At 36.8% G+C, this 27,614-nt stretch overlaps 1 protein-coding gene across 1 annotated transcript in view; it reads right to left on the bottom strand.

The window, feature by feature from the left end:
• The window catches only part of FAM3B (FAM3 metabolism regulating signaling molecule B), a 68,700-nt gene that overhangs the window by 32,901 nt on the left and 8,185 nt on the right, over window positions 1-27,614 (bottom strand). The window contains exon 2 of the mRNA XM_036747354.1: window positions 22,699-22,842. Coding sequence (XP_036603249.1) covers window positions 22,699-22,842 — 144 coding nt within the window. The remainder of the gene's footprint in view (window positions 1-22,698; window positions 22,843-27,614) is intronic.

Below are 27,614 nucleotides of genomic sequence, written 5' to 3'. Positions count from 1 at the left end.
ATAGAAAAAGACTTAAGTCTTATCACTACCAAAAATGGGGTCCAAAAAATGGAGAACTATTAGCCAGCACTCCTACTATTTTAAGAATAATCACCATATGCATTGATGGTTTTCTTGATTATAGAAAGGAACAGGGAAGGTTTTATAAAAGGTATTCTAAAGTTGACAAAATGTCAATCATCATATAATTCAATATAAGATGGAGAAAATGCAAGGCTCTACACTACTCCTTGTTGACAATTTAAAATTTTTTTGATTCAGTAAATCACAATATCACATAAAAGACCCTTTTCAACAGAATGCTTCCTATGCATGTGTCAAAGCTATAGAAGATTCTTTGAAACATCATAGAGATAATCTTGTTCAATGACACTGAATACCAACATGGAATGGAGTATAAAACATAGAGACATGCTTATCATGTGTTCTGGTCATTGTGGTGGAAGAAATCCAGCACAGAATTAAATTTGAAGAGAGTTTTCCTGAGGAAAGTGAGGTTCTCTAGATGCTCTTCTTTATAGGTAACATTGTGCTTAGTGCATCAAGACATAGTCCTCTGAATGAGACCAAGAGTCACTCAACAGCTATTGGACTAACTAACTACCTGCACAGGAAAAACCAAGCAGAAGAATTTCTATTATTTAGACCATGGGATGTAATTGAATGAACCGTAATAGATCTTGTTCATCAAAATCCTTGGCGGGAACAACAAAGAGACAATGAAATGTGACCATGACTAAAAGACTGATGACTGGATTGCTTTTGGGAAATTACAAAGCTTCTCTTTGTCAGTCATACTATATTACAGTCTCTGAAAAATGAGGACCACCCAAAAGGCAATGGAGAGGTGTATGGAGTTTGTTTGGGAAAAGAGGGACAGCAAATGGAGCAGTAATTACAATGGTTTATGAATTGAGACAACCAATGGTTTTGATGTGACTTGATTTTGTCAGTGGTCATAATTTGTGCTTCTACTGTTACTAGACTAACAGAGAAAATATGGTTTTGATCAAATCAACCCAGATTTCATGACTTTTAATACACGGAGTGCTGAATTTCCTGATATGTAGCTAAACACTTTTTTTCAGCAATTTCTCTTGTTTTGATTCTGTGGTTTTAAAGAATTGATATTACTCAAAGTAAGACACAAAAATTGTGACTCTTGAGCACATTTCAATAACCATTTGAGATATTGCAATGGCTGTTGGTGTGAGAAAAATTAGCATTTCAAAGATCATTAATTAAAACCTACAATGAAAAAGTATCAGTTAAACTGAAGCAAAAACTAAAATGCAATTAAAAATGAAGACTATTGCCCCAAATTGACAAAATAGAAGACACTTTCAGAGGAAACTGTCAGCTGGAGGGGACAATATAGCTTCTTGAATTTGGAAGAACAGTGGGAAGATCAATAAAAACAAAAGAAAACAAGTAAAAAAGGAACTACTATCAATTGCTATGAAGAAAATATGCTTATCATGGGCAACACCATACAAAGAGTAAAGTGCTGAGATTTGGGGGGAAAGGTAATTTTTATTGATAAAACTCCCTTTTTCATTCAGAGTTATGTAAAATAATTGTCAGAAAAAGTCTAGTTGAGCTTATAAGGTCTGAATAGTTTTTTATCAGACTAAAATATTTACCAAAAAGTTCTAGGGCATTTAAAAAAAAAACTTCTAGCATTCCTGGAAGTTCTGCTTCTATTGAGGGGATGATAATAAATATATAAACATATGAAAATGAAGAATTGTTACAGAATTAAAGAAATTACCAAATTGATATGGAACACCACAATTGGTTCAGCCATTCTCCAATTAACAGACATCCTCCCAATTTCCAATTATTTGATACCAGAAAAGAGCTCTCATAAATAATTTCATACATATATAGGTCCTTTTCCTTCTTGTTTTTTTTATCTCTTTTGGGATACAGGACTTAGTTGTGGTATTGCTAGGTCAAAGAGTATATGTGGTTCTTTAGCTCTTTGGGCGTACTTCCATATTGCTCTAAAGAATGGCTGAATCAGTTCACAACTCCATTGAGAGTGAATTAATATCTCATTTTTCCCACATCCCCTCCAACATTTGTCATTTTTCTTTTCTGTCCTATTAGCCAATCTAACAGGTATGAAGTAGTACCTCAGAATTGTTTAATTTGCATTTTTCCATTCAATAGTGAGTTGGAACATTTTTTTTCTGTATGGCTATAGATAGCTTTGATTGCTTCATCTGAAAACTGTTCATATCTTTTAATCATTTATCAATTGGGGAATGGCTCTTATTTTTATGAATTTGACTCTGTTCTCTATGTGTTTGAGAAATGAGGCCTTTATCAGAGAAATTTGATTCGAATTTTTTTCATAGTTATGATTGCTAACTCCATCCTATTTTCTCCCTGTTAATTCTATTCTCTCTCTCCTTTTACCCTGTCTCTTCTCAAGTGTTTTACTTCTGAATACTCCATCACCCAATCTACCTCCCCTTTAATGATCTCCTCTTCTCTTATTCCCTTTCCCTACTTCTTTCCTGTAAGGTAACATATATTTCTAAATCCAACTGAGTATGTATGCTATTCTCTCTTTGAGCCCGTTCTGATGAGAGTAAGGTTCACTTACTCCTCCTCACCTTCCCCATCTTCCCCCGCACTGTAAAAGCTTTTTCTTGCATCTTTTATGTGAGATAATTTACCCCATTTTACCTCTCCCTTTCCCTCACAGTACATTCCTCTCTTACTCCTTAATTTTATTTTTTTATATCATCACTTCATATTCAACTCACACCTGTGCCCTCTGTCTATATATACTCCTTGTAACTGCCCTAATAATGAAAAAGTTCTCATAAGATATAAGTAAAGGCGGAAGAAAGGAATACTTCTATTACTTCTACAAACAGAACAGAAAACAAAAATAAAATTTGGCTGCAAGGTCAGTTAGAATTCCTGTAAGAAATGAAGTAAGAATAAATGAAATGAGAGGTCTAGAGGAAAGAAATGGAAATGAATTCTAATGTCTAAAGACTTAGCAGGAGAATAAACAGGAACACAGGCTTAGCAAAACCTCAGAATGGACCAAACAGAAATCAATGACTCCATGACAGAACAAGAAATACTAGTATAGAACTGAAGAACTAATAAAGGTATAGAATATATAAGGTATTTCCTATTTGAAAAAAAACTGACCTGGAAAATAAGGTTTTATTCAGTTCTGCTATCTAGAAATCTTATAGTTCTTTCAGCTGTATAGTATTGTTAATTGTGCAGACAGATGACAAAGGTATACCAGCCACCCAGCCTGAAGGTAGTCCTTTCTATTTGAATGTTAGGCCTCGAACATTGAGCAGTCACTGAATAGCACTCTCTTGCTAATGTTATGGCAGTCAGCACTCACAATCAGCAAATCACACTATTGTAGCACAGCAGATTGTCACGCAGTTCTCATATGAGAAGTGATCACAATGCCTACAGGCATCTTCTATCTTGATAGTCTTTCCACAGGAAGAGTATGCTTTGGACACTCCAAAAGATGAGTATATCTGTGATCTGTGCACACTTCCTGAGAAGTGTCTTGTCTTGATCAATAAGCATCCATCTCATCCAAGTACCTCTAGTCCTCATAGATTCCTGTCTATTCTTCACTGGTTATGGAAGATGGACCATGGCACATCTCTCATACCACATGTGGTCTGTATAGACTTGGACTCCCCTGAACAGGAACTGCTTGGTCTTTTTCAAGATCTCCTGCATCTAGTGTTCTCTGAAGACACCTCAGCTAAGCTCCTTTGGCTTTACCCAGACTTTGAGTTTCAGTAAGGTTGTATCCCCAAAGGAGCAAAGAATTTTGTCATCATCACTGACACTGGTCTTTACCTAGAGTTTTCTTATCCCATTTCCCCACCCAATGATGGTTTAATCCAGCACATACCTCTATGAAGTACCTGATCCTATGAGATCACCAAGTGGCTGGCCAATTAATAGAGAAAAAGGATGGAAGGGAGGGAGAGGAAGAAAAAAAGGACCCTGAGGTGCTACTTAATGATCGGAAGTCAGAAGAGGAAATAACTTGAGGTATATAGAATGATCCTTTTTTCAAGGACATAAAATCCAAAAATCATACCTGAAAACCATGAATGACTGAAAAGTCTGGATTTTTAAAGAAATCACAAATTAAAACCATCCAGACTTATTAGAATGAGAAGGCACAGGGAAAATAGAATGAATCCACTGGTCACCTCTTAGAAGATTTGGAAAACTAAAACTTCCAGGAAAGTTAGAGTGAAATTTCAGACTATCCAGAGCAAAGAAAAAATATTGCAGGCAGGCAGATAAAATTCAAGTACTAAGGGAATGGAGTCAGGATCACATAAAACTTTGTAACCATTACTCTAAAGGAGATGAGAGGTAAAGGCTTAAAACCAAGAATAATTTACATGAAAAAACTAAGTACATTTTTGGGGGTGGGGGTGAGGTGTGGATGTTTAATTCAAAAAATTAGATTTTTAACAAGTATTACTGATGACAAGACAAATGCTTAATAGAAATATTGAAATAGAAACACAGAACAACATTAAAAGGTAAATATATTTAATCAATTGGAAAGGATTATACATCAATGGAGAGGATTATTCAAGAATGAAGTGTTTACATTTTAACAGGAGGAGAACAAACAAGTGTCTTTTAACAACTCTAATGTCATCATAGGTCACAAAAGATATTGAATAAGACAGAGGTCCTAGAAGTGGTTTTATTACGGTTTGTTGAGCTTAAGAGAAGAAAGAAAAGGAAGGGGGAAAGAATGGAGTTGAATTTTCTACCTTACATATCAGAATACAATATAAGAAAAGTATATAAACATGGGAGAAGAGGTGGGGAGAGTGGACAATACTTGAACTTTACTTTCATTTTAACCAAACAAACAACAGCAAAACACACACCAATCAAAAGAATTGAAAGCATAAAGAATTAGGATGCAGAATCCAGCAATATATTGTCTACATTAAACAAGTTTGCAATAGAAATATCTATACAGTTAAATTAATGGGGTATAGAAAAATCTATTATGCTTTGATTAAACTAAACATATCAGGGATAGCAGTCATGATTTCAGACAATACAAAAATAAAAGTAGATATGGTTAAAAAAGATAAAACTATATTACATTTAAAGGTACCATGGAAAGCATGGAAAATGTATCAATACCAATATTTAATGTATTATTGTATGGCAGAGCACCTAAATATTTGAAGCAATGTTAATTGAATTACAATGAAGTAAAGAAAGAAAAAAGCATTTATTAAATGCTAATTTTGTCAGGTACTATGCTAGGGATACAAATACAAGCAAAAATATAGAAAATCTTTGCTTTCAAGGAAATTTAATTCTAATGGAAGAAGAAAACACAAAAAAGGAAACTAAAAGATGGCAGAGAGCTAAAGATACCCAGTGAAAAGGCATGGGTTTAAATGCCAGAAGTTCAAAACAGGGCTGAGAAGAGAATGAAGGCTGGTTTTGGCCCATCCACAAAATAGAAGGGGAAGGTCTTACAGAAGGATATTTCAAGTTGAAAAGCTTACAAGTATCTTTGATGTTTCAGAGTGAGGAGAGCCCAGGAGCTGTGAGAATTTCCATGTGATAGTAGCACAGGCATTGTTTTGAAGAAGGGCCAGGAGGGGAATGAGAAATAGAGAGTAAAACTATAAAGTGGGGACCTCTTTACACCTTTTCAGACTTAGACAGACCTAATCAACAGATAAGCAAGAACAGGATTTTAGGAAAATTAGATATAAACCTCTGACAACTCCTTTAGTGGAAATAGAAAGAAGTATACATATTGTTTAGCACTTTTACAAAAAGGAATAACAGAAAAATGTGCTGTAAATTTTTCCCATTATTCCTTTCTGTAAAAATTTTTACAGTAAGCTTCTCTGATACAAGTCTCATTTCTCAAATATATAGAGAACTGGGTCAAGTTTATAAGAATATGAGTCATTCCCCAATGGATAAATGATCAAAGGATAGGAACAGGCAGTTTTCAGACAAAGAAATCAAGGCTATCTATAGTCATATGAAAAAGTGCTCTAAATCACAATTGATTAGAAAAACACAAATTAAAACAACTCTGAGGTACCATTTCACATTTATCAGAATGGCTAATATGACAGAAAAGGAAAAAATGACAAATGTTGGAGGGAATGTGGAAAAATTGGGCCACTAACGGAGTAGTTGGTGGATCCACTCATTCTGGAGAGCAATTTAGAACTATGCCCAAAGGGCTATAAAATTGTGCATACCTTTTGAGCCAGCAATATCACTACTAAATCTGTCTCCCAAAGAGATTATAAAAAAGGAAGAGAACCTTTATGTACAAAAATATTTATAGCATGTTGGGGGCGGGAACGGGAGATGTTGGGGGCGGGAACACTTAGAGCTAGCTTGCTGTAATTGCCATATTAGGATATAAAGTAGGACTCAGCCTGTGATTGGACGATAGAGCTCGCATAGGGAGGGGTAAAGCTATAAGAGCACTCGCTTCGGGGAAGTGCGGCGTTCTGGGATGTAGTCGCGATGGAATAAAGAGCTCCCTGACTACCTCAGGTGTTCTGTCTGGGCGCCCCTAAGACTCATCATGCTGCGACTTGGTGAGTGAGAGGACGGGCTAGCAGTGGGGGGACAGTAGCGCGAGTGCTGGAGATAGAGCACTCCGCAATAGCAGTTCCTTTTGAAGTGACAAATTAATTGTTCATGGATAGACTGAGCTAATATATTAAAAATGACAATGCTACCTAAGCTAATTTATTCAGTGACATACTAATCAAGTCAAATCAAATTAACAAGCATTTATTAAGCAGTATCACTTTTGATCCCAAGGGAGCAGGGGCCTTGAGGAACAAAAAAGCCTGAAGCCTGGGACAGTCCTCTACACCCAAACCCAGGAATCTTTAGTCAGGAAATAGGCTAGAAAAATGAGCAAACAATAAAAAGGAACCTGACCAAAAAAAGCTACTGGGGTGACAGAAAAGATCAAGATTTAAAATCAAAAGAAGACAGTGATGTTGAAACAGATAAAAGCAAAGCCTCAAAGGAAAAAAAAAGTGAACAAGATACAAGCTCAATCAGAATTCCTGGAAGAGCTAAAATGATTTCAGAAATCAAATGAATGGTAGAGAAGTAAATGTCCCACAGTAAATGTCCCAAGCTTCAGGCTTTTTTGCACTGCTGTTTTGAAAGCTAGTTATAGGGAGTTTAAAAATTTAATGTTTCCAAAGTGGTGTGATTCAGGGAGCAATATGGTCTCTGCTCACTTGGTCTACTCTCTAGTCCTTACCAGGAAGAGCCCCAGATCCCTTGTAGTCACATAAGTGAAAGTAAATCCTCTTTGTAGGTCGTGCTGTGTACATGGAAATGCTCTTATTTGTCTTTATGTATTTAAGTGCAAAATGAATAAAAATAAATAAAAATCAATTTCCTCCAATTGATTATGCTTTTTTCTTTACTGCACGTACCTATGAATATGTGGGTTTGCTGATGTGAAAGTGAAAATGAGGTTACAAATAAAATCATGGAAATGCTTGAAGTTGCAAAAGTCAGACATGAGAATGTTGAGGATTGATTGTATACACACATTCAATTGCATGTAGAGATCTTATTCAATAAGGAAGTGGGGGAGAAATGGTTAAGTGAAAGAGGCAATGATAAAAGGGAGGGGAGAGTAATGGAAGCAGTGTTCATAAGCAAAACTGACTTCAGAGGAGAGACAGAACAAATAGAGGGTAAAAAGAAGACAACAGGATGAAGGGAAATTTACAGTTAATAGTGATAACTGTAGCAGAATGGATTAGAAACTAGAACCCAACAATATGTTGTTTACAACAGTGAGACATATACAGAATTAAAATAAGGAATTGGAGCAGAATATATTATGCTTCAACTGTAGTAAAAAAGACAGGGATCACAATCATGATCTCAGACAAAACAAAAGTAAAAGGAGACCTAAATAAAAGAGATAACCAGGGAAACTACATTTTGCTAAAATGCATATCAATACTAAATGCACCAAATAGCATAGCATATAAATTTGTAAAGAAAAAGTTAAGTGAGTTTGAAGAGGAAATAGGAAGTAAAACCACATGAGTGGGGAACCCCAACTTTCCCCTCTCAGAGCTAGATAAATATAACTATAAAATTAATAAGAAAGAAGTTAAGGAGATTAATAGAATTTCAGAAAAGCTGAATATGATAGATCTCTGGGGGAAAATGAATGGGAATAGAAAGACCTTTTTCTCAGGTGTAATGGTACTTCCACAGAAACTAATCATGACTTAGGGCATAAAAGCCTCGCAAACAAATGCAGAAAGGTAGAAATATTAAATGTTCCCTTTTCAGACCATAATTCATCAAAATTTACATTAAATAATGTTCTGTGGAAAAATGCATTAAAAATTAATTGGAGGGCAGAGCAAAGCTGGTGGCTTGGAAACAGGGACTTGTTTAAACTCTCTCCCAAATCCCTCCAAACACCTGTAAAAATGACTCTAAACAAATTGTAAAGCTACAGAACCCATGAAATAACAGAAGGAAACAAGTCTCCAGCCCAAGACAGTCTGGATGGTCCCTGGGAAGAGTCTATCTCACCATGCTGGGAGCAGAGCACAGCCCAATATGGACCATGCCAGGAAAGACGAGGCTGGAGTAGACCCAGTGGAGCAGGCCTCAGGGCCCTGAATCACTGAGCTGTGGCAGTTACCAGAATTCTCAGTGCACAAATGCCAAAGACAACAGAGCAGGTCAGTGGGAAAACTGCTGGATCTGGTCCAGTCACAACCCCAGGTTGCCAGAGGCTGTTGCAACAGTGGCAGCAGCAGCAGCAGCTGTTGCTGCTTCCAGAGCCCAGGTCCACATGGTGGGGGTGGGGGTCTGATGGTGCTAAGGTAGGATTCTTTTACTTTGCCCTGCTTGGATCTGGGTTGTAGTCCTGGTTGGCAGTTCTTGGGGGAGGAGGAGAGCTTGTGGGGCACAGCTTTGTGATGGCTATGGAGAGGTGTCCTCCTGGTGGTTACACAGCAGAAAGGAGTGCTTGTACTCACAGACCACAGCACATGCCAGGAGAGGAGCATCATACCACCTCAGAATAGAAGTAACTCTGAAAACAGTAGTGTAAAACCCTTGAAGCTTGGGACAAACCAATCTCCACTCTGAAAGCAGTCATACCCTGACCAAAAGCTCAAAAGTCAAGTAATTGGCTGGGAAAATAAGCAAATAGTTTAAAAGAATCTTATTTTGGTGACAAAGAAGATCAAAACATATAGCCAGAAGAAGTCAACAAAGTCAAAGAGCCTACATCAAAAGCCTGCAAGAAAAATATGAATTGGTCTCAGGCCATGGAAGAACTCAAAAAGAATTTGGAAAATGAAGTAAGAGAGGTAGAGGAAAAATTGGGAAGAGAAATGAGAATGATGCAAGAAAACCATGAAAAACAAGTCAACAACTTGCTAAAAGAGATCCCAAAAATACTGAAGAAAATGACACCTTAAAAAATAGACTAACTCAAATGGCAAAAGAATTCCAAAAAACCAATGAGGAGAAGAACTAGCCAAATGGAAAAGGAGGTCCAAAAGACAACTCAAAAAATACTACCTTAAAAATTAGAACGGAGCAAGTGGAAGCTAGTGGCTTTATGAGAAATCAAGAAATTATGAAACAGAACCAAAAGAATGACAAAATGGAAGACAATGTTAAATATCTCATTGGAAAAACCACTGACCTGGAGAATAGATCCAGGAGAGATTAATTTAAAAATTATTGGACTACCTGAAAGGCATGATCAAAAAAAGAGCCTAGACATCATCTTTCAAGAAATTATCAAACAAAACTACCCTGATATTCTAGAACCAGAGGGCAAAACAAAAATTGAAAGAATCCACTGATTGCCTCTTGAAAAAGATCCCCAAAAGAAAACTCCTAGGAATATTGTAGCCAAATTCCAGAGTTCCCAGATGAAGGAGAAAATATTGCAAGCAGTCAGAAAGAAACAATTTGAGTATTGTGGAAACATAATCAGGATAACACAAGATCTAGCAGTTTCTATATTAAGGGATCAAAGGGCTTGGGATATGATATTCCAGAGGTCAAAAGAGCTAGGATTAAAACCAAGAATCACCTACCCAGCAAAACTAAGCAGAATGCTCCAGGGCAAAATATGGATTTTCAATAAAATAGAGGACTTTCAAGCATTCTTGATGTAAAAACCAAAGCTGAATAGAAAATTTGACTTTCAAATACAAGAATCAAGAGAAGCATGAAAAAGCAAATAGGAAAGAGAAATTGTAAGGTAATTACTAAAGTTAAACTGTTTTCTTTACATTCCTACATGGAAAGATGATATTTGTAACTCATGAGACCTTTCTGAGTATTAGGATAGTAGAAGGGAATATACATATACATATATGTATATATATATATATATATATAGACAGAGGGCACAGGGTGAATTGCATATGAAAGGATGAGATCTAAAAAATAAGGGGTGAGAGAGGAATATATTGGGAGGAGAAAGGCAGAGATAGAATGGGATAAATTATCTGAAATAAAAGTGGCAAGAAAAAGCAGTTATAATGGAAGGGAAGAGGGGGCAGGTGAGGGGGAATGAGTGAATCTTGCTCTCATCTGATTTGACTTAACGAAGGAATAACATATACACTCAATTGGGTATCTTATCCTACAGGAAAGTAGAGGGGAAGGGGATAAGGGGGGAGGATAATAGATTGGGGGAGGGGTAGTCAAAAGCAAACACTTTTGAAAAGGGACAGGGTCAAGAGAGAAAAGTGAATAAAAGGGGACAGGATAGGATGGAGGGAAATATAGGGAAATATGGTCTTTCACAACATGACTATTATGGAAGTGTTTTGCATAATGATACATGTGGCCTATGTTGAATTGCTTGCCTTCTCAAGGAACATGGGTGGCAAGGGAAGAAGGGAGAGAATTTGGAACTCAAATTTCTAAAAACAAATGTTTAAAAAAAAGTTGTTTTTACATGCAACTAGGAAATAAGATATACAGGCAATGGGGTATAGAAATCTATCTTGCCCTACAAGAAAGTAAGGGCAGAGGGGATAAGAGGACAGAGGGTGGTGATATAGGGGAGGCCAGACTGGGGAAAGGGGCAATAAGAATATATGCCATCTTGAAAGGGGGAGAGGGTAGAAATGGGGAGAAAATTTGTAACTCAAAATGTTGTAGAAACCACCGTTGAAAACTAAAGATATTAAATAATAAAATAAAAAATAGAAGAACATTTACTCAAAAGAAAAAAAAATGAAAAAAATTAATCGGAGGGGGCAGAGTCAAGACGGTGGAGAAAAGACAGGGATTCCCTAGAGTTCCCCCTAACTCCCTCCCCCCAAATGCCTTTACATAATGCCTCAAAACAAATTCTAGAATAGCAGGACACACAAAAGGATGGAGTGAAACAATTTTCCAACCCAAGACAACTAATAAGGTTGACAGGAAAGTTCTGTTGCACCAGGGTGAGAGTAGAATGCAGTCCAGCACAGGCCACACCAGCACAGACTGGGCCTCAGCAAATCAGAAAGATGCCTTGGGAGTGATTGAGTCAGTGGCAGCAGTGATGATTTATGGACCTACTAGCCCACTGATCGTAAGGGGGTCAGACAACTGTCCAGAAGGATGTTACAGGGTTCCCTTTGCTGGCAACAGGGGCAGGGTTCTATTGCCCATACTTATATCTGGGTCATGTTCCTGGGTCTCAGTCACAGGACAAAGAAGAGCTCTAGCACAACAGAGCTTGTGGCCACAGAGGAGCAGGGATGCTGATCACAGTTCTAGGGTGTAAAAGAGTGCTTATGGTCACTCATAGACCAGTGCACAGGTGAAGAGAGTAGTAAACACATTTCTCCCTAGATCATACCACCTCGGAAGAACTGAAAGCTTACAAGTCCCCAGAAATACCCCTGAAACCAGTCGCACAAAAAAAAACTTGAAGCTTGGGACAGTGCCCCCTCCACTCAAGAAGCAGAGCCTCATTTTAGCTTAGAATCAAAAGTCAAGAAATAGGCTGGAAAGATTTCTAGGAGCCAAGATGATGGTGTAGGCAGGAAATCACCTTAACTCTCCTGAATTCACCTCCCCAAACCCATAAAATAGTGCCCCCAAATGAATGCTGGAACAGCAGAACCATTAAAAAGATGGGATGAAACAATTTTCTAGTATAAGAAGCTTGGAGTGTTGGCAGGAAAGGTCTATCTAAGTTGGGGAAAAGGAGAGTGCAATCCAGGATGGGGAACATCCTGGTAAGCCAGCAGCAAGCCCCAGCTCAGCAAACCAGTGGGAATTCTTGAGCCTCAGTGCAGTGGAACAGTCAAATACCAAGACCAGGACTTCCCATATGCCTCAGCATAGCCAGGAGAAGGGGTAGATGCCAGCATGGGATCCACTGACATACCTCAGAACACCTGGACCCTGCACATGCCTAAGCAAATAGGCAGACACCAGCTATGTGACAGTCCCCCCTCTCACGTAACCTAGCCAGGCAGATAGGCAGACACCAATGTCAGGAACTTCCACATGCTTCAGCATAATCCTAGGCAAACAGGCTGATGCCAATGCCTCCATAAGCCTCAGCACATGGGCAGACACCAGCACTGTAACCTTAGCTCATCACCAGGTAAGCTGCCAGACCCCATACAACCTCCAGCAACACCAGCCAACCCCAGCAAACCCCCTCGGCACAGCACCAGACACAAAGGTCCCCATGGGCCTCAGGGAGATGCTAGTGCAACACCAGGTAAACAGCCAGGGCCTGCAGCCCCTGGCACATGAGGTTTGGGACAATGCCCCTTGTACCCTAGGGGCAGAACTCAAATTTAAAAGTAAGGAAGAAGGCTGGAAAAGACAAGCAAAAAACAACAAAAAAGAATCTGATCATAGAAAGTTATTATGATGACAGGGAAGATCAAAACACAAACTCAGAAGAAGACAACATTGTCAAATACCTATGGGCAAAGCCACAAATAAAAATGGGAATTGGTCTCAAGCTCAGAAAGAACCTATTGAAGAGCTCAAAATGGAGTTTAAAAATCAAATAAGAGAGATACAAGAAAACCTGGGAAAAGAAATGAGAGTGATGCAAGAGACTGATGAAAAAAGAGTCAACAACTTGGAAGAAGAAAACAAGTTCTCAAAAAGTCCTCAAAAGGAGGTACAAAAGCAAAGTGAGGAAAATAGTTCCTTAAAAATAGGAATTGGGTAAGTGGATGTAAATGACACTGTGAGACACAAAGAATCAATAAAACAAAACCAAAAGAATGAAAAAAGAGAGGAAAATGTAAAACATCTCATTGGAAAAACAACCGACTTGGAAAATAGATCCAGGAAAGATAATATAAAAATCACTGGACTAACAAGAAGCCATAATCAAAAGGAGAACCTGTACATCATACTCCAGGAAATTCACAAAGAAAACTGTCCTGACATTCTGGAACGAGAGGGCAAAATACATAGTAAAAGAATCCACCAATCATCTCTAGAAAGAGATCCCAAAATTAAAACTTCCAGGAACATTAAAGCCAAATTTCAGAACTACTGGGTCAAGGAAAAAATACTGCAAGCAGCCAAAAAGAAATAATTCAAATGTCATGGAGCCAGACTGTACATAGGACTTAGTAGCTACAACATTAAAGGATCAGGTCATAGAACATGATATTCTGGAAGGCAGAAGACCTAGGATTACAACCAAGAATTATCTACCTGGTGAAACTGAGCATAATACTTCAAGAGGAAAAATGATCATTCAGTGAAATGGAAGGATTTCAAACTTTTATAAGGAGAAGAGCAGAGCTAAACAAAAAAAAATGTGATCTCCAACATCAAAACTCAAAAGAAGCATAACAAGGTAAAAAGGAAGAAGAAAATATAAGGGATTTAATAGAGCTAAATTGTTTACATCCCTACATGGGAAGATGATACTTGTAATTCTTAAGAATTGTACCACTAATAGTGCTGGTAGAAGGACTATGCATAGACAGAGAGTACAGGTATAAAATGAATTTGAGGGAATGACATAAAAATTATGGGACGGGAAAGAAGAGTACGCAGAGTACAGAAGGAAGGGAGAGGTAGAATGGGGTAAATTATTTCACATGAAGAGGCACAAAAGATGAGGTTTTTGGGTTGATTTGATAAATAAAATGAGTAGCTGTTTTTTTTTAAAAAAAAATCTATAAGAGAGATAAACTACTGGTTAATTTGATTTAAAAAAAAGAAAGAAGAAAGCCAAATATCCAGTATGAAAAATGAAAAGGGTGAAATCACCACCAATGAAGAAGAAATTAAAGGAATCATTACAAAATATTTTGCCCAATTATATGCCAATTCAACAATCTGAGCAAAATTGATGAATATTTATAAAAACACAAATTTACCCAGATTAACAGATAGGAAATAGAATGCCTAAATAACCTCATCTTAGAAAAAGAAATTGAACAGGCTATTAATGAATGCTTTAAGAAAAAAATCACCAAGGCCAGTTGGGTTCACAAGTGAATTCTACCAAACATTTAAAGAACAATTAATTCCAGTACTATATAAACCATTTGCAAAAATAGACAAAGAAAGAGTCCTACCAAATTCCTTTTATGGCAAAATATGGTGCTGACACCTAAACCAAGAAAAGGCAAAACAGAGGAAAAAAACTGTAGACCAATTTCTCTAATGAATATTGATGAAAAAATTTTAAATAGATCATTAGCATGGAGAATACAGGAATATATGACTAAGATTATTGACTGCATAGAGGTGGAATTTATATCAGGAATGTAGGGTTGGTTCAATATTAGGAAAACTATCAGCATAATTGACCATATGAATCACAAAAACAACAGAAACCACATGATGGCAGATGGCAGAAAAGCTTTTGACAAATATAGCACCCATTCCTATTAAAAACACTAGAGAGAATAGACATAAAGGGGATGATACCATAAGGAAATGAGGAGAGCAAGGAATAGTCTACCTATCAGATCTGTGGAGACGGAAAGAACTTATGACCAAACAAGAGAGAGAGAGCATTATGACATGTAGGATAGATAATTGTGATTATATTAAATTAAACAGTTTTTGCACAAGCGAAACCAGTGCAACCAAGATTAGAAAGAGAGCAGAAAGATGGGAAACAATCTTCATAGCAAGTGTCTCTGATAAAAGCCTCATTTATCGAATATATGGACAACTGATTGAATTTTATAAGAATACTCTCCATTCCCCAATTGGTAAATGGTCAAAGGATATGAACAGGCAGTTGTCAGATGAACCTATCTATAGTTATATGAAGAAGTGTTTTAAATCACTTTTGATTAGAGAAATGCAAATTAAAACAACTCTGAGGTACCACCTCACAACTATCAGATTGGCTAATACGACAAAAATGGAAAATGATAAATGTTGGAGAGGATGTGGGAAAATTAGAACACTGTTACATTGTTGGTGGGGTTGTGAACTGATCCAGCCATTCTGGAGAGCAATTTGGAACTATGCCCAAAGGGCTATAAAAATGTGCATACCCTTTGACCCAGCAATATCACTTCTAGAGCTATATCCCAAAGAGATCATATGAGTGGGAAAAGGGCCCATATGTACAAAAATATTTATAACAGCTCTTTTTGTGGTGGCAAAGAATTGGAAATCAAGGGGATGCCCATCAATTGAGGAATGGATAAATAAGTCGTGGTATATGAAAGTAATGGAATACTCTTTTGCTATAAGAAATGAGGAACAGACAGACTTCCTAATAACCTGGAAAGACTTACATGATCTGATGCTGAGTGAGGGGAGCAGAACCAGGGGAACATTATACATGATTACAGACACGGTATCTGTGATGACTAACTTTGATAGACTTGGTTCCTCTTAGCAATGTTCTAAGACAGCTCCAAAGGATTCCTCATGGAAAGAGCTGTCCACATCCAGAGACACAACTATGGAGTCTGAATACAAATTGAGGCAAACTATTTGCTCTCTCTTTTTTCCCCTCTTTTTTGGTTTTGCTTCTTCTTTCTCACAGTTCATTCCATTGGTTACAATTCTTCTTTACAACTCGACTATTGTGAAAATAAGTTTAATGTGAAGGTATATGTAGAACCTATATCAGATTGCATGCTGTCTGGGGGAGGAGGGGGAAGGAGACGGACAGGGAGAAAATTTGGAACTCAAAAACTTGTGGAACTGAGTGCTAAAAACTAAAAATAAAAAAGAAATTAAAAAAAGAAATTAGGCCGCAAAATGAGTGAACAACAGAAAAAGATTCTGACCATAGAAAGTTACTACAATGACAGTGAAGATCAAAACACAAACTCAGAATAAGACAACAAAGTCAAAACTTTTACATTCAGAACCTCAAAGAAAAATATTAATTGGCCTCAGGCCATGAAGTGCTGAAAAAGAATTTTAAAAAACATTTAAGTGAGGTAGAGGAAAAATTGAGAAGAGAAATGAGAATGATGCAAGAAAATCATGAAAAAAGAGCCAACAGTTTGGAAAAGGAGGAACAGTTTTTTTTTTAAAGAAAACAACACCTTAAAAATCAGAATAGGCCAAATGGTAAAAGAGGCACAAAAAGCCAATGAAGAGAAGAGTGCCTTGAAAAGGAGAATTGGTCAACTGGAAAAAGATACAAAAATCCACAGAAAAGAACTCCTTAAAAAGTAGAATTGACCAAATGGACAAATGCTCACTGAAGAAAATAATTCCTTAAAAATTAGAATGGCAAATTGGAAACTAATGACTTTATGAGTTATCAAGAAACAGTAAAACAAAACCCAAAGAATGAAAAATAGAAGAAAATGTGAAATATCTCATTGGAAAAAACAATTGACCTGGAAAATAGATCAAGGAGAGATAATTTAAGAATTATTGAACTATCTGAAAGCCATGATAAAAAAAGAGAAAGACTGGACAGAATCTTCCAAGAAATTATCAAGGATAACAGCCCTGATATTTAAGGACCAATGAGTAAAATAGAAATTAAAAGAATCCACCGATCACCCCCTGAAAGAAATCCCAAAATGAAAACTCCCAGGAATATTAAAGCTAAATTACAGATTTCCCAGGTCAAAGAGAAAATATTGCAAGTAGCCAGAAAGAAGTGATTTAAATATTGTGGTGTCACTGTCAGGATATCACAAAATTTAGCATTTTCTACATTAAAGAAACAGAGGAGTCAGAATATGATGTCCTGGAGGGCAAAAGAGCTAGGATTACAACCAAGAATCACCTACCCAGCAAAACTGAGTATAACCCTTCAGGTGAAAAAATAGATGTTCAATGACATAGAGGACTTTCAAGCATTCCTGATGAAAGACCAAAGCTGAATAGAAAGTTTTACTTTCAAATACAAGATTCAAAAAGATAAACAGGAAAGAGAAATAATAAGGGATTCAATAAAGTTAAACTGTTTATATTCTTACATGGGAAAATGATGCTTGCAACTCCTAAAATCTTTCTCATTATTAAGCCAGTTAGAAGGAGTATACATAGGCAGAAAGCACAGGTATGAGTGGAATATGATGGAATGATTACCTAAAAAAAAACACTAAGGAATGAGAAATAAGAATGCACTGAGGGAAGGGGAAAGGGAGAGGTAGAATTGGGTAAATTATCTGATAAAAAGAGGCCCAAAAGAGATTTTACATTGGAGGGAAAGATGAGCAAAGTGGGGGGTGGGGGGTGGGAGGGAAGGCATGAACCTTACTCTCATCAGAATTGTCTCAAAGGGGGAATAGCATATACACTTAGTTGGGTATAGAAATCTATATTAGGAAAGTAAGAGGGGAAGGATATAAGGGAAAAGGTAGGATTGATAGCAGGGAGGGCAGATTGAAGGAGGTAAAAGTCAGAAGCAAAACATTTTTGAAAATGGACAGGTTGAAAGAAGAGAGAGGGTAGGATAAACAGGATGAAAATAAGATGGAGAGAAATACATAGTTGGTAATTGTCACTGTAAAAAAAATTTTTCCAGCAAGTTTCCCCAATAAAGATCTCATTCTCAAATACATAGAAAACAGAGACAAATTTATAGAATTTCCTGAAGTGATAAATGATCAAAGCAAATGAACAGGCAGGTTTTAGACAAAATAATCAAAGCTATCTATAGTCATATGAAAAAAATTCTCTTAATCACTCTTGATTAGAGAAATACAAATTAAAGCAACTCTGAGCTACTATTCTACACCTATCAGACTGACTGTTATGACAAAAAAAGAAAAATGACAAATGTTGGAGAGGATGTCAGAAAATTAAAACACTAATGCACTGTTAGTGAAGTTGTATAGTGATTCAACTATTCTGGAGAGCAATTTGAAACTATGTCAAAATGGATAAAACCATGCATACCTACCCTTTGACCAAGCAATACTACCACTAGATCTGCATCCCAAAGAGATAAAAAACAAAAAGAAAAAGGTCTTATGTGTACAAAAATATTTATAGCTGCTCTATTAGTGGTGGCAAAGAACTGGAAACTGAGAGGATGTTAAGCAATTGGGGAATGGCTGAACAAGTTGTTGGGTGTGACTGTGATGGAATACTATTGTGCCATAAGAAATGACTAACAGGATGCTCTCAGAAAAACCTGGAAAGACTTACAGGAATTGATGCAAAGTGAAATGAGCAGAACCAGGAGAATATTGTACACAGTAACAGCAATATTGTATGATGATCTACTGTGAATGACTTAGCTATTTTCAGCAACATTAGGCTCCAAGACAATTATGAAAAACTTATGATGAAAGGTGCTGTCAATTTTCAGAGAAAAAATTTGTGGAGCCTGAATGCAGACTGAAGATTTCTTTTTTACTTTCTTCATACTTATTGGTTTGTTTTCTTTTTTCATCTGTGTTGCCTTTCACAGCATGACTTACATGGAATTGTGTTTTGCATGACTACACATATAACCTGTGTCCAGTTGCTTACCTTTCTCAATGAAAGGAGGTAGGAAGAAAGACAGAGAATTTGGAATTCAAAATTTTAAAAAAAGAATGTCCAAGTTGTTTTACATGCAATTGAAGGAAAATACTAAATTTTTAAAAAATAAAGAAAACTTACTAAGGTAAAAATAAATTAATTGGAAAACAAATAACCTAATATGACAGAGTGAGTTGTTCAAATAACAAATCCTAGAAGCAACCAATAATTTCATTAGAGATAATGACAATGGGAAGACGTACCAACATTTATGGGATGCACTAGATATGCTAGGTAAAGCAATAGGGGAAGAAAAAAAAATTGAGGAAATTAGAATAGGTAATGAGGAAACAAAACTATCACTCTTTGCAGATGATATGATGGTATACTTGGAGAGTCCTAGAGAACAAACTAAAAAACTAGTTGAAATAATGAATAAGGTCAGCAAAATTGCAGGACACAAAACAGACCCATATAAATCATGATCATTTTTATGTTGTGTTGGTAACCAAAAATGGGCTTCTTAGCACTTAGTTCAACAAGGGCCCTTGAATAGTTTAGCTTTTGTTCCCTTTGAGTAATTCATTGAGCCTTACTAGGTGCTAAGCCCCAGGCCCAAACCCCTATTAGGTGTAAAACCTTAGTGGGTGTGGATTGGCAACTAAGGTGGGGCCCAACGTGGGGGCTAACTCCAGGGAGGGCCTAGTTTACATGTCTGGGAGAGCAGAGGCTTTTAGACCACATGGGTTTAAGTCCGCCTCTTTGTGATGATTCTAGGTCACTTGGGTAGGATGAGTCGCATGTGTGACTCACCCCTGATGCTGAAAAAGATATAAAAGCTAGGGGTTGGCTGTCTGTTCTTTGGAGCTCATTCCCGCAGCAGTGGTGGCACGAGTGACTCTGGGCCAGCCTTTGTTCTGAGCTCCTGGGCTGAACCTAGATGTTGGTAACTATGAATCTGTATTGGGTCTGTCTGTTGATGTTTGTACTTTGTTTGTATTTTGCTCTGAAGTTCAGGGTGCTGGCCTTCTCCCCTGAACTAAGTGACTGATATTTGTATGCTGAATTAAAGTAAGCTTGTCAACCCCTTCACCTTGCTTTCCTTAGTTAAGCAGATCAAAAGAACCTGTGCTGTTGGCAGCTTTCTGGGTGCTGGCTGTGGGTGGATCTTACACCCCCACAGAAGCTGCTAGCCAGATTGTTGAAACATATATATAACCAACAAAGTTCAGCCAGAAGAGATAAAGAGAAATTCCATTTAAAATAAATCTAGACAATATTAAATACTTGGGAGTCTACCTGCCTAGACAAACCCAGGAGCTATACACATTTGTAAAATGCTTTTCACACTAATAATGTCAGATCTGAACAATTGGAAAAATATTAATTCCTCAAGAGTAGTCTGAGCCAGTATAATAAAAATTACAAGTCTGCCTAAGTTAATTAACTCATTCAGTGCCATACCAAACTACCAAAAACAATGATAGAGCTGGAAAAAAGTATAAAAAAAAATCTGGTTGAACAAAAGGTAAAGAATATGAAGAGAATTAATGAAAAAAATGTGAAGGAAGGTGGCCTAGTCATAGCAGAACTCAAACTGTATTACAAAATAATAGTCATCAAAACAATATGTTCCTGGCTAAGAGATAGAATGGTGGATGAATGAAATAGATTAGATACATAAGACACAGTAGGTAATGACCATCGCAATCTAGTGCTTGACAAATACAAACATGTAAGCTTTTGCTGGGAAAACCAAAAAGCAGTGTAGCAGAAACTAGGTTCAGATGAACATCTCACAACATTGTAATGAGATAGGGTCAATATGGGAATATGATTTAGACATAGAACATATTAAAAGCAAATTAGAGAAGCACAGAATAGTTTACTGATCACATCTACGGAGAAGGGAAGAATATATGACCAAACAAGAGATAGAGACCATTATGGGATAATATAGATAATTTTCATTATGCTGAATTAACAAGGTTTTGTATTAGTAAAACTAATGCAGTCAAGATTAGAAGGAAAACAGAAAACTACAAAAAAATTTTTGCAGCAAGTTTCTTTGATAAAGGTCTAATTTTCTAACTACATGAAGAACTGAGTGAAATTTATATGAATATACCAACAATTAACAGTAATATTGTAAAGATAACCAACTGCAAAAGACTTAGTAACTCTGATCAACACAATTCCATAGGATTCATGACAGAAAATGGTGTTTACTAAGAGCCTAATGAATGAGACGAAACCCATCTTTTCCAAATAAGGAAGTATTATTTTATAATATATTGCATTTATCAGAGAAAAAAAAAAGCTTGCCTTTATTTTTTTATTCCTAGCATATTTAAAAGAACAGTTTCAGTTTCCTGTCATATATTCTTAGAATCCTTTTTTGTTTTAGGTTTTAGTTTTACTACCGTAAACCTTAGCTAATTCATTTCATTAGGTTGGCAAAATAGGCTTCCTGTGCACTCTCTCGGTCTCTCAGTCTCTCTCAGTCTCTCAGTCTCCCTTCTTCCCTCCCTCCCTCCATCCCTCCCTCTCTCTGTCTCTCTGTCTCTGTCTCTGTCTCTCTCTCACTCCCTCCCTCCCTTCCTTCCTTCATCCCTTCCTTCCGAACATGGCTAAGGTGGAAATTTGTTTTGCATGACTTCATATTTGTAATGGGATTGATGTTTCTTATCTTTTCAATGATTGGAGAAGGGAGGTAGAGAGAGAATTTGGAACTGAAAATAAAATGAAATCAAATAATTTTTTTTTAAAGAAAGGGCAGTACTTTAAAGTACTTTAACCTTACATCTTGAATGTAAAAACACTGAGTTAATTTTTTTTAAAAGATGAGGCTTTTTCCCACTTATAATAGTAATAATTAAAAATTTAGCTTTTGTGCTTAATTTATTTCAGACAAAAGGACACTACTGTTTTTGTCAAATGGCAGATTGAAACGTGAGAGAAAAAATGATCTATTTATTGCTAGCTACTTTGGGTAAATTATTTAAGAATTATTTGTATTTTCTGTTCTATTGGATGTGGAAGATAATATTTTCCAGGGATGTTCTGAACATCTTGTATAAAAATGCATACTCCTAGGGACTTTGAAGTTTTAGAAGTGATGAATATAATAATGATAGCTAACTTTTCTACAGCACTTACTGTGGGCCAGGCACTATGCTATATATTCCAAGTATTTCATCAGTGTAACCAATTCTTTTGTTGTGAGACAGGAAAACATAAATTACTCGTGGGGAGGGGTTGCTTCAATTTGCCTTTGTATCCCCAGGGTCTAGTAAAGTTCATCTAATATAACAGGTGCTTTCTTAATAAATGCTTGATGAAATTAAATGAAGAGGTTTAGCCTACTTTTTTTTGGCTCTGACTCTATTCTTGGTAAACCGAATTAAGATAGATATAGTTAAAAGAGCACAATTTTCACCATGCAGCATTTAGAGTTGTGGTCCCATCTGGGGTTTTCTTGGTAAAGATACTGGAGTGGTTTGCCATTTCCTTCTCTAATAAATCCAGGGGATCCGTTCTGCCAAGCAGAGTTCAAGCGACTTGCTCAGGGTCACACAGCTAGGAAGTGTCTGAGGCTGGATTTGAACTCAGGTCTTCCTGACTCCAGGCCCAGTGCTCTATCAACTAAGCCATCAGCTGCCTCCAACAGTCTTTATATGATATTTAAAACAGAAGATCAGTTTACAATAGAAAAAAATTTTCAGCACTTACATTTGAGGATAGGTTTCTCTCCAATCTTCATAATAGTATGGACAGCGTTAGACAAAGGTTCATCAGGTACAGACTCTGCAAGTAGGTATCCAGAATACCAACAACATATGGAGGCAATAATAAGGAGCAGTCCCTTCATGTAAGCTAGGGGAAAACAACAAGATTTTACTATAAAAATTCATGATGAGAAAGATTCATTAGGTTACCTAACCCACATATCATCTTTCCTGTACTTTATTGGGGAGTACTTTGTCCTACTCCTCTATAGATATTGTAAGCTCTCACTAAAAAGATGTTTCTAATGATATTCAAAAAAATTATTGGAGCAACAGAGACTTTATGATTTGACTGGTTTTATTGCAGATAGTTTATGTACATAGCATGAAGTAATATTGATGAGAAAAAGTGTGTTTTTTTATGAAGGAAAAGCTTAAATATTTGCTTTGTTATTTTTTGTCTAAGGCCTACTTCAAAGTTACAGTGTAATCAATATCGTTTAAATGCAGCCACTCTACAAAAACACATAGGACTTAACTACTTACACTTTTAAAAACAGCCATCCATCCCCCAAAGTGCTCATTAACAACAACAAAAAATTAAAATTGTCAACTTTTATTAGTTATTTGGAATGTCATGGAAATATAGAATTGTGAGTTGAAGAGACCTCAGATGTCTAGTTCGGTCCTGTACTCAATGAAATAATTCTCTACAGCATTCCAACAGCTTCTGTTCGAATATCTACATTAATGGGAAACTCATTGTCGCAAAAGATAGTTTTCAATTTCTAGAAAGATCCAATTGATAGTAACTTCATGATATTGAACCAAAATCTCCTATCTGCAATTCCTATCCATCATATCCTAAGGTATATAGAATTAGGATAGGTACTAGATTGGAGATTTCATTGGCATATGTAACTAAATTCCTGGTGAGGAAATTCTCCCTATCATTGCAAATTAGGACTTTCTCTGCTATTTAGTCTTAGAGAGAGTTGCCTACAGCACAGGTCTCCTAATGCATCCTGGGCCATCTCCAGCCGTCCTGGTGAATATCAGGCCACTGGAACCAGATGGCTCTGGAGGAGGAAGTGAGGCTGGTGACCTTGCACAGTCCTCCCACCCTCAAATCAAAGTCAACTGCAAGTCATTTCCCTGATGTCATGGTCCTTTTGGAGAACAAAGAACAAACACAATTTGTGAGTAGCCTCTCCCCTCCCTTCTTCTCCCCTCCCCCTCCCTCCCCTCCCCTCCCTGTGCTCTGCTGAAAGGAAGGTACATTTCAGTGGCTGAATGCTGCCCCCTTAACTATGGGTTTACTGACTAGATTTCTTTCTCAAAAACCAAGCCTTAAACCCAACTCACCCTGGAGCTCATAGATTGGATAACAGGTCCCTGCCCTCCTTGCACAGAGTGAATGTAAATACTAAATAGTAACTGTTTCTCTTTTAGGCAGGAACCCTGAGGGTCTTCTCTTCCCAGTTTGATTTTTTTTTTTTGAGTTTTTGATTAAATGAGCCATCTCTTGATTAACTTCTTAAAGAGGCCTATTCATTGAATGGGTATTACCTCTGTCAAAGTGAGAACCTGAAAAAGCCTTAGCCTGGGAGGGCCAGGGTTTCCTAAGGCATCCTGGGCCATCTCCAGTCATCCTGGGGAATATTAGGTCACTGGACCCAGATGGCTCTAGAGGAGAAAGTGAGGCTGGTGATCTTGCATAGCCCTCTTTCATTCAAATCAAAGTCAATTGCAAGTCATGTCATCATTTCCCTGATGTCATGGTCCTCTTTGAGAACGAAGGACAAACACAACAGCCTACAGCAATGAAAACCAGAGTAACTTGCCCAAGGTCAAATTGCTATCATGTGTCAGAAATGATACTTGAAGCTGCATCTTACTGGTTTTGAGATCAGCTATCTACTACACCTCACTGCTTCCTTTTAAATAATTAAGAGCCAAAAAAACTACAAAGCAAATATGAATTTAAGTTTTTTTCTTGATAAAAAACAAAATTTTTTTCTCATCTATATTACCTCATACTAGATACATGAACTATCTGCAACAAAACTCGTCAAACCATTATAGGCTCTGTTACTCCAATAAATTTTTTTAGTATCATTATAAACATTTTCTTATTTTATTTATTTTTTTTTAATTTTTTTATTTTTTTTTTGTTTTTTTTTTGAGGGGGGGAAAGGCAGAGCAATTGGGGTTAAGCGACTTGCCCAAGGTCTCACAGCTAGTAAGTGTGTCAAGTGTCTGAGGTCAGATTTGAACTCAGATCCTCCTGACTCCAGGGCCGGTGCTCTACTCACTGTGCCACCTAGCTGCCCATATAAACATTTTCTTATTAGGAGAGCTTACAATTTCTATAGCTAAGTAGGGCAAAGTACTCCCCAGTAAACTGTAGGAAAGACAGTATGTGGGCTAATTACCTAAAATGGCCTCCTAAGTATTCTCTTCTGCGTTTATACTATGTCATCATTATTCATTCTGAATGAGTGGTTATTAGAGAGAGCAGAGAAAAATACACAAAAAATGAGGCAAAAGGTCCTATATCACAATAAAAGACCAGTCATTTTTGTCATATTGATATGCAAAGAAAGTTTTAAAAATAAAGGTGGTTCTGCCTTTAACAACCACATACTGTTAGAAGTGTTTTGATAAAAATTATGTATCTGAAAATCTACTAAGATAGAAATGGTGTCTAATGATAGCAGGATCCAGACCAACTTTGTTTTTAGCTCAGAAGCACTCCCATGAATAATGATACTCTGCAGAAACATTAATGTATTGATGGTGGAGTTGTGAACTGATTCAACCATTCTATACAGCAATTTGGAACTATGCCCAAAGGGTTATAAAATCACGCATACCCTTTGACCTGCAACGTCTGTATCCCAAAAGAAATAAAAAGCGAAAAGGAAAAGGACCTATATGTACAAAAATATTTATAGCAACTCTTTTCTGGATGTAAAGAATTAGAAATTGAGGGGATGTCCATCAATTGGGAAGTGGCTGAACAAGCTGGGGCATTATGCTGGAATACAATTGTATTATAAAGAATGAAGTGCAGGATACTCTCAGAAAAACCTGGAAAGACTTGCATGAGCTTATGTAAAGTGAAATGACCTACATACAAAGTAAAAGCAATATTGTAAGATGATCAGCCGTGAATGACTTAGCTATTCTCAGCAATACAACGATCCAAGACAACTCTGAAGAACTTGTGATGAACAATGCTATCCGCCCCCAGAGAAAGAATTGATGGTGTCTGAATACAGTTTGAAGCATACTTTTTTTTACTTTATTTTTCTTGAGTTTTTTTGTCTCTTGTTTTCTTTCCCAACATGACTCTTATGGCTACGTTTTGCATGACTATACATGTATAATCTATGTAGAATTACTTGCCTTCTCAACGAAGGCAGGTGGGGAGAGCGGGGGCAGGGTGGGGTGGAATTTGGAACTCAGACTTTTAAAAATGAATGTTAAAAATTGTCTTTACATGCAACTGGGGGAAAATAAAATACCAAAAAAAGATAAAAAAGAAAAAAAAACACTCTCTAATAAGTCTAGTAACCAACCTAGTGAGAAATACCATTAAATAATAAATTCACTGGACAAACAAGACACCTCAAATTGGGTGCACTCTAAAATATCATAATTATGTTTACTGAATAAGGTTTTCAATTTCAAACTAACTGTATTGTATAACAATTGAAGCATATTGAAATGTACTTCCATGTTCTAAAAAATGTATCTGTTCAATGATTCAGAACCTAGCAGTATCTCAGAAGAAACATTGGAGATATCAATTTGCAATAGTAAAGGCAGGATAATGTACAATAATTACTCCACAGGTTTGTTATGGGGAAAATGGTTTATGAATTGGAAGGTACTATATATAGGGGAACTATTATTAGAGAACTCAGCATCAGAATGAGAAGGGACCTCAGACACCATTAAATATAACCTACACTTAAAGAGGTATTCTCTATACAGTACACAGTAAGTGATCATTTAGTCTCCACTTGAACTACCTCCCAAGGCAGACTTTGGATAGCTCTAATTGTGAGTTTTTCCTTACATAAAAAATAAATCTTGTCTGCCTTCAATTGATCCTGCTTCCCCCCTACCCCTTAATTCTATCTCCTGAGGCCAAGAAGAAAACAGTTAATGCCTTTTTAACATAACAGCCCTTCAAATATTATCATGTCCAACATCCCAATTATTCTCCAGGCTAAACCTCCCTAGTTCCTTCAGGTTATCCCCATATGATATGGTCTCCAGTTTTCTTTTCTCATTTGGACATTGCACACTTTCTTTGTGTCTTTCCTAAAATATCGGCATCCTGAATCAGAACAATTTTCTGGGTATGATATGACCATACTAACCTCCACTTAATATAGCTTTTTGGCTGTCAAATGATCTTTCTGACCTTGTAGATCTAGAACTCCTCAGATACTTTTCACATGAATTTTTGTCTATCAATATCTCCCTCAATATATATTTGGTTTTTTATGTTTTAATTATGTTTTACCTTTATTCATTCTGAAATTTATTCATTCTGAATAAATAGGTACATCCTCTGAACAAAACACAAGGGAGTATAAGGACTCAGATGGAAGTCAGTCCTTTTATTGACTCTCACTCCAAATCTCCCGCCAAGCTCTTCGTTGGCCAGATGCAACCCCCTCACTGCCTACGTCATGCCCTCCTCAAATGGCTTGTTTAAGCATGCATACAAGCCTCTAACCTTTCACCTGACTTACATTCTTTTAAAGCTGGGGGGAGGGGAGGAGAAGGATACTTTCAACTCTGTGGAAACAAAACTGCTTCCATCACTTCTCACAATTTCCCCCTCTTTTCTTTTATTCAAGTTTTGTTTCCACATCTTTAATACTCCCTTACTTTCTTTCT

Source organism: Trichosurus vulpecula, chromosome 2, assembly GCF_011100635.1.
Source record: "Trichosurus vulpecula isolate mTriVul1 chromosome 2, mTriVul1.pri, whole genome shotgun sequence".
Taxonomy (NCBI): Eukaryota; Metazoa; Chordata; class Mammalia; order Diprotodontia; family Phalangeridae; genus Trichosurus; species Trichosurus vulpecula.
This window is presented reverse-complemented; position numbering and strand designations above follow the sequence as displayed.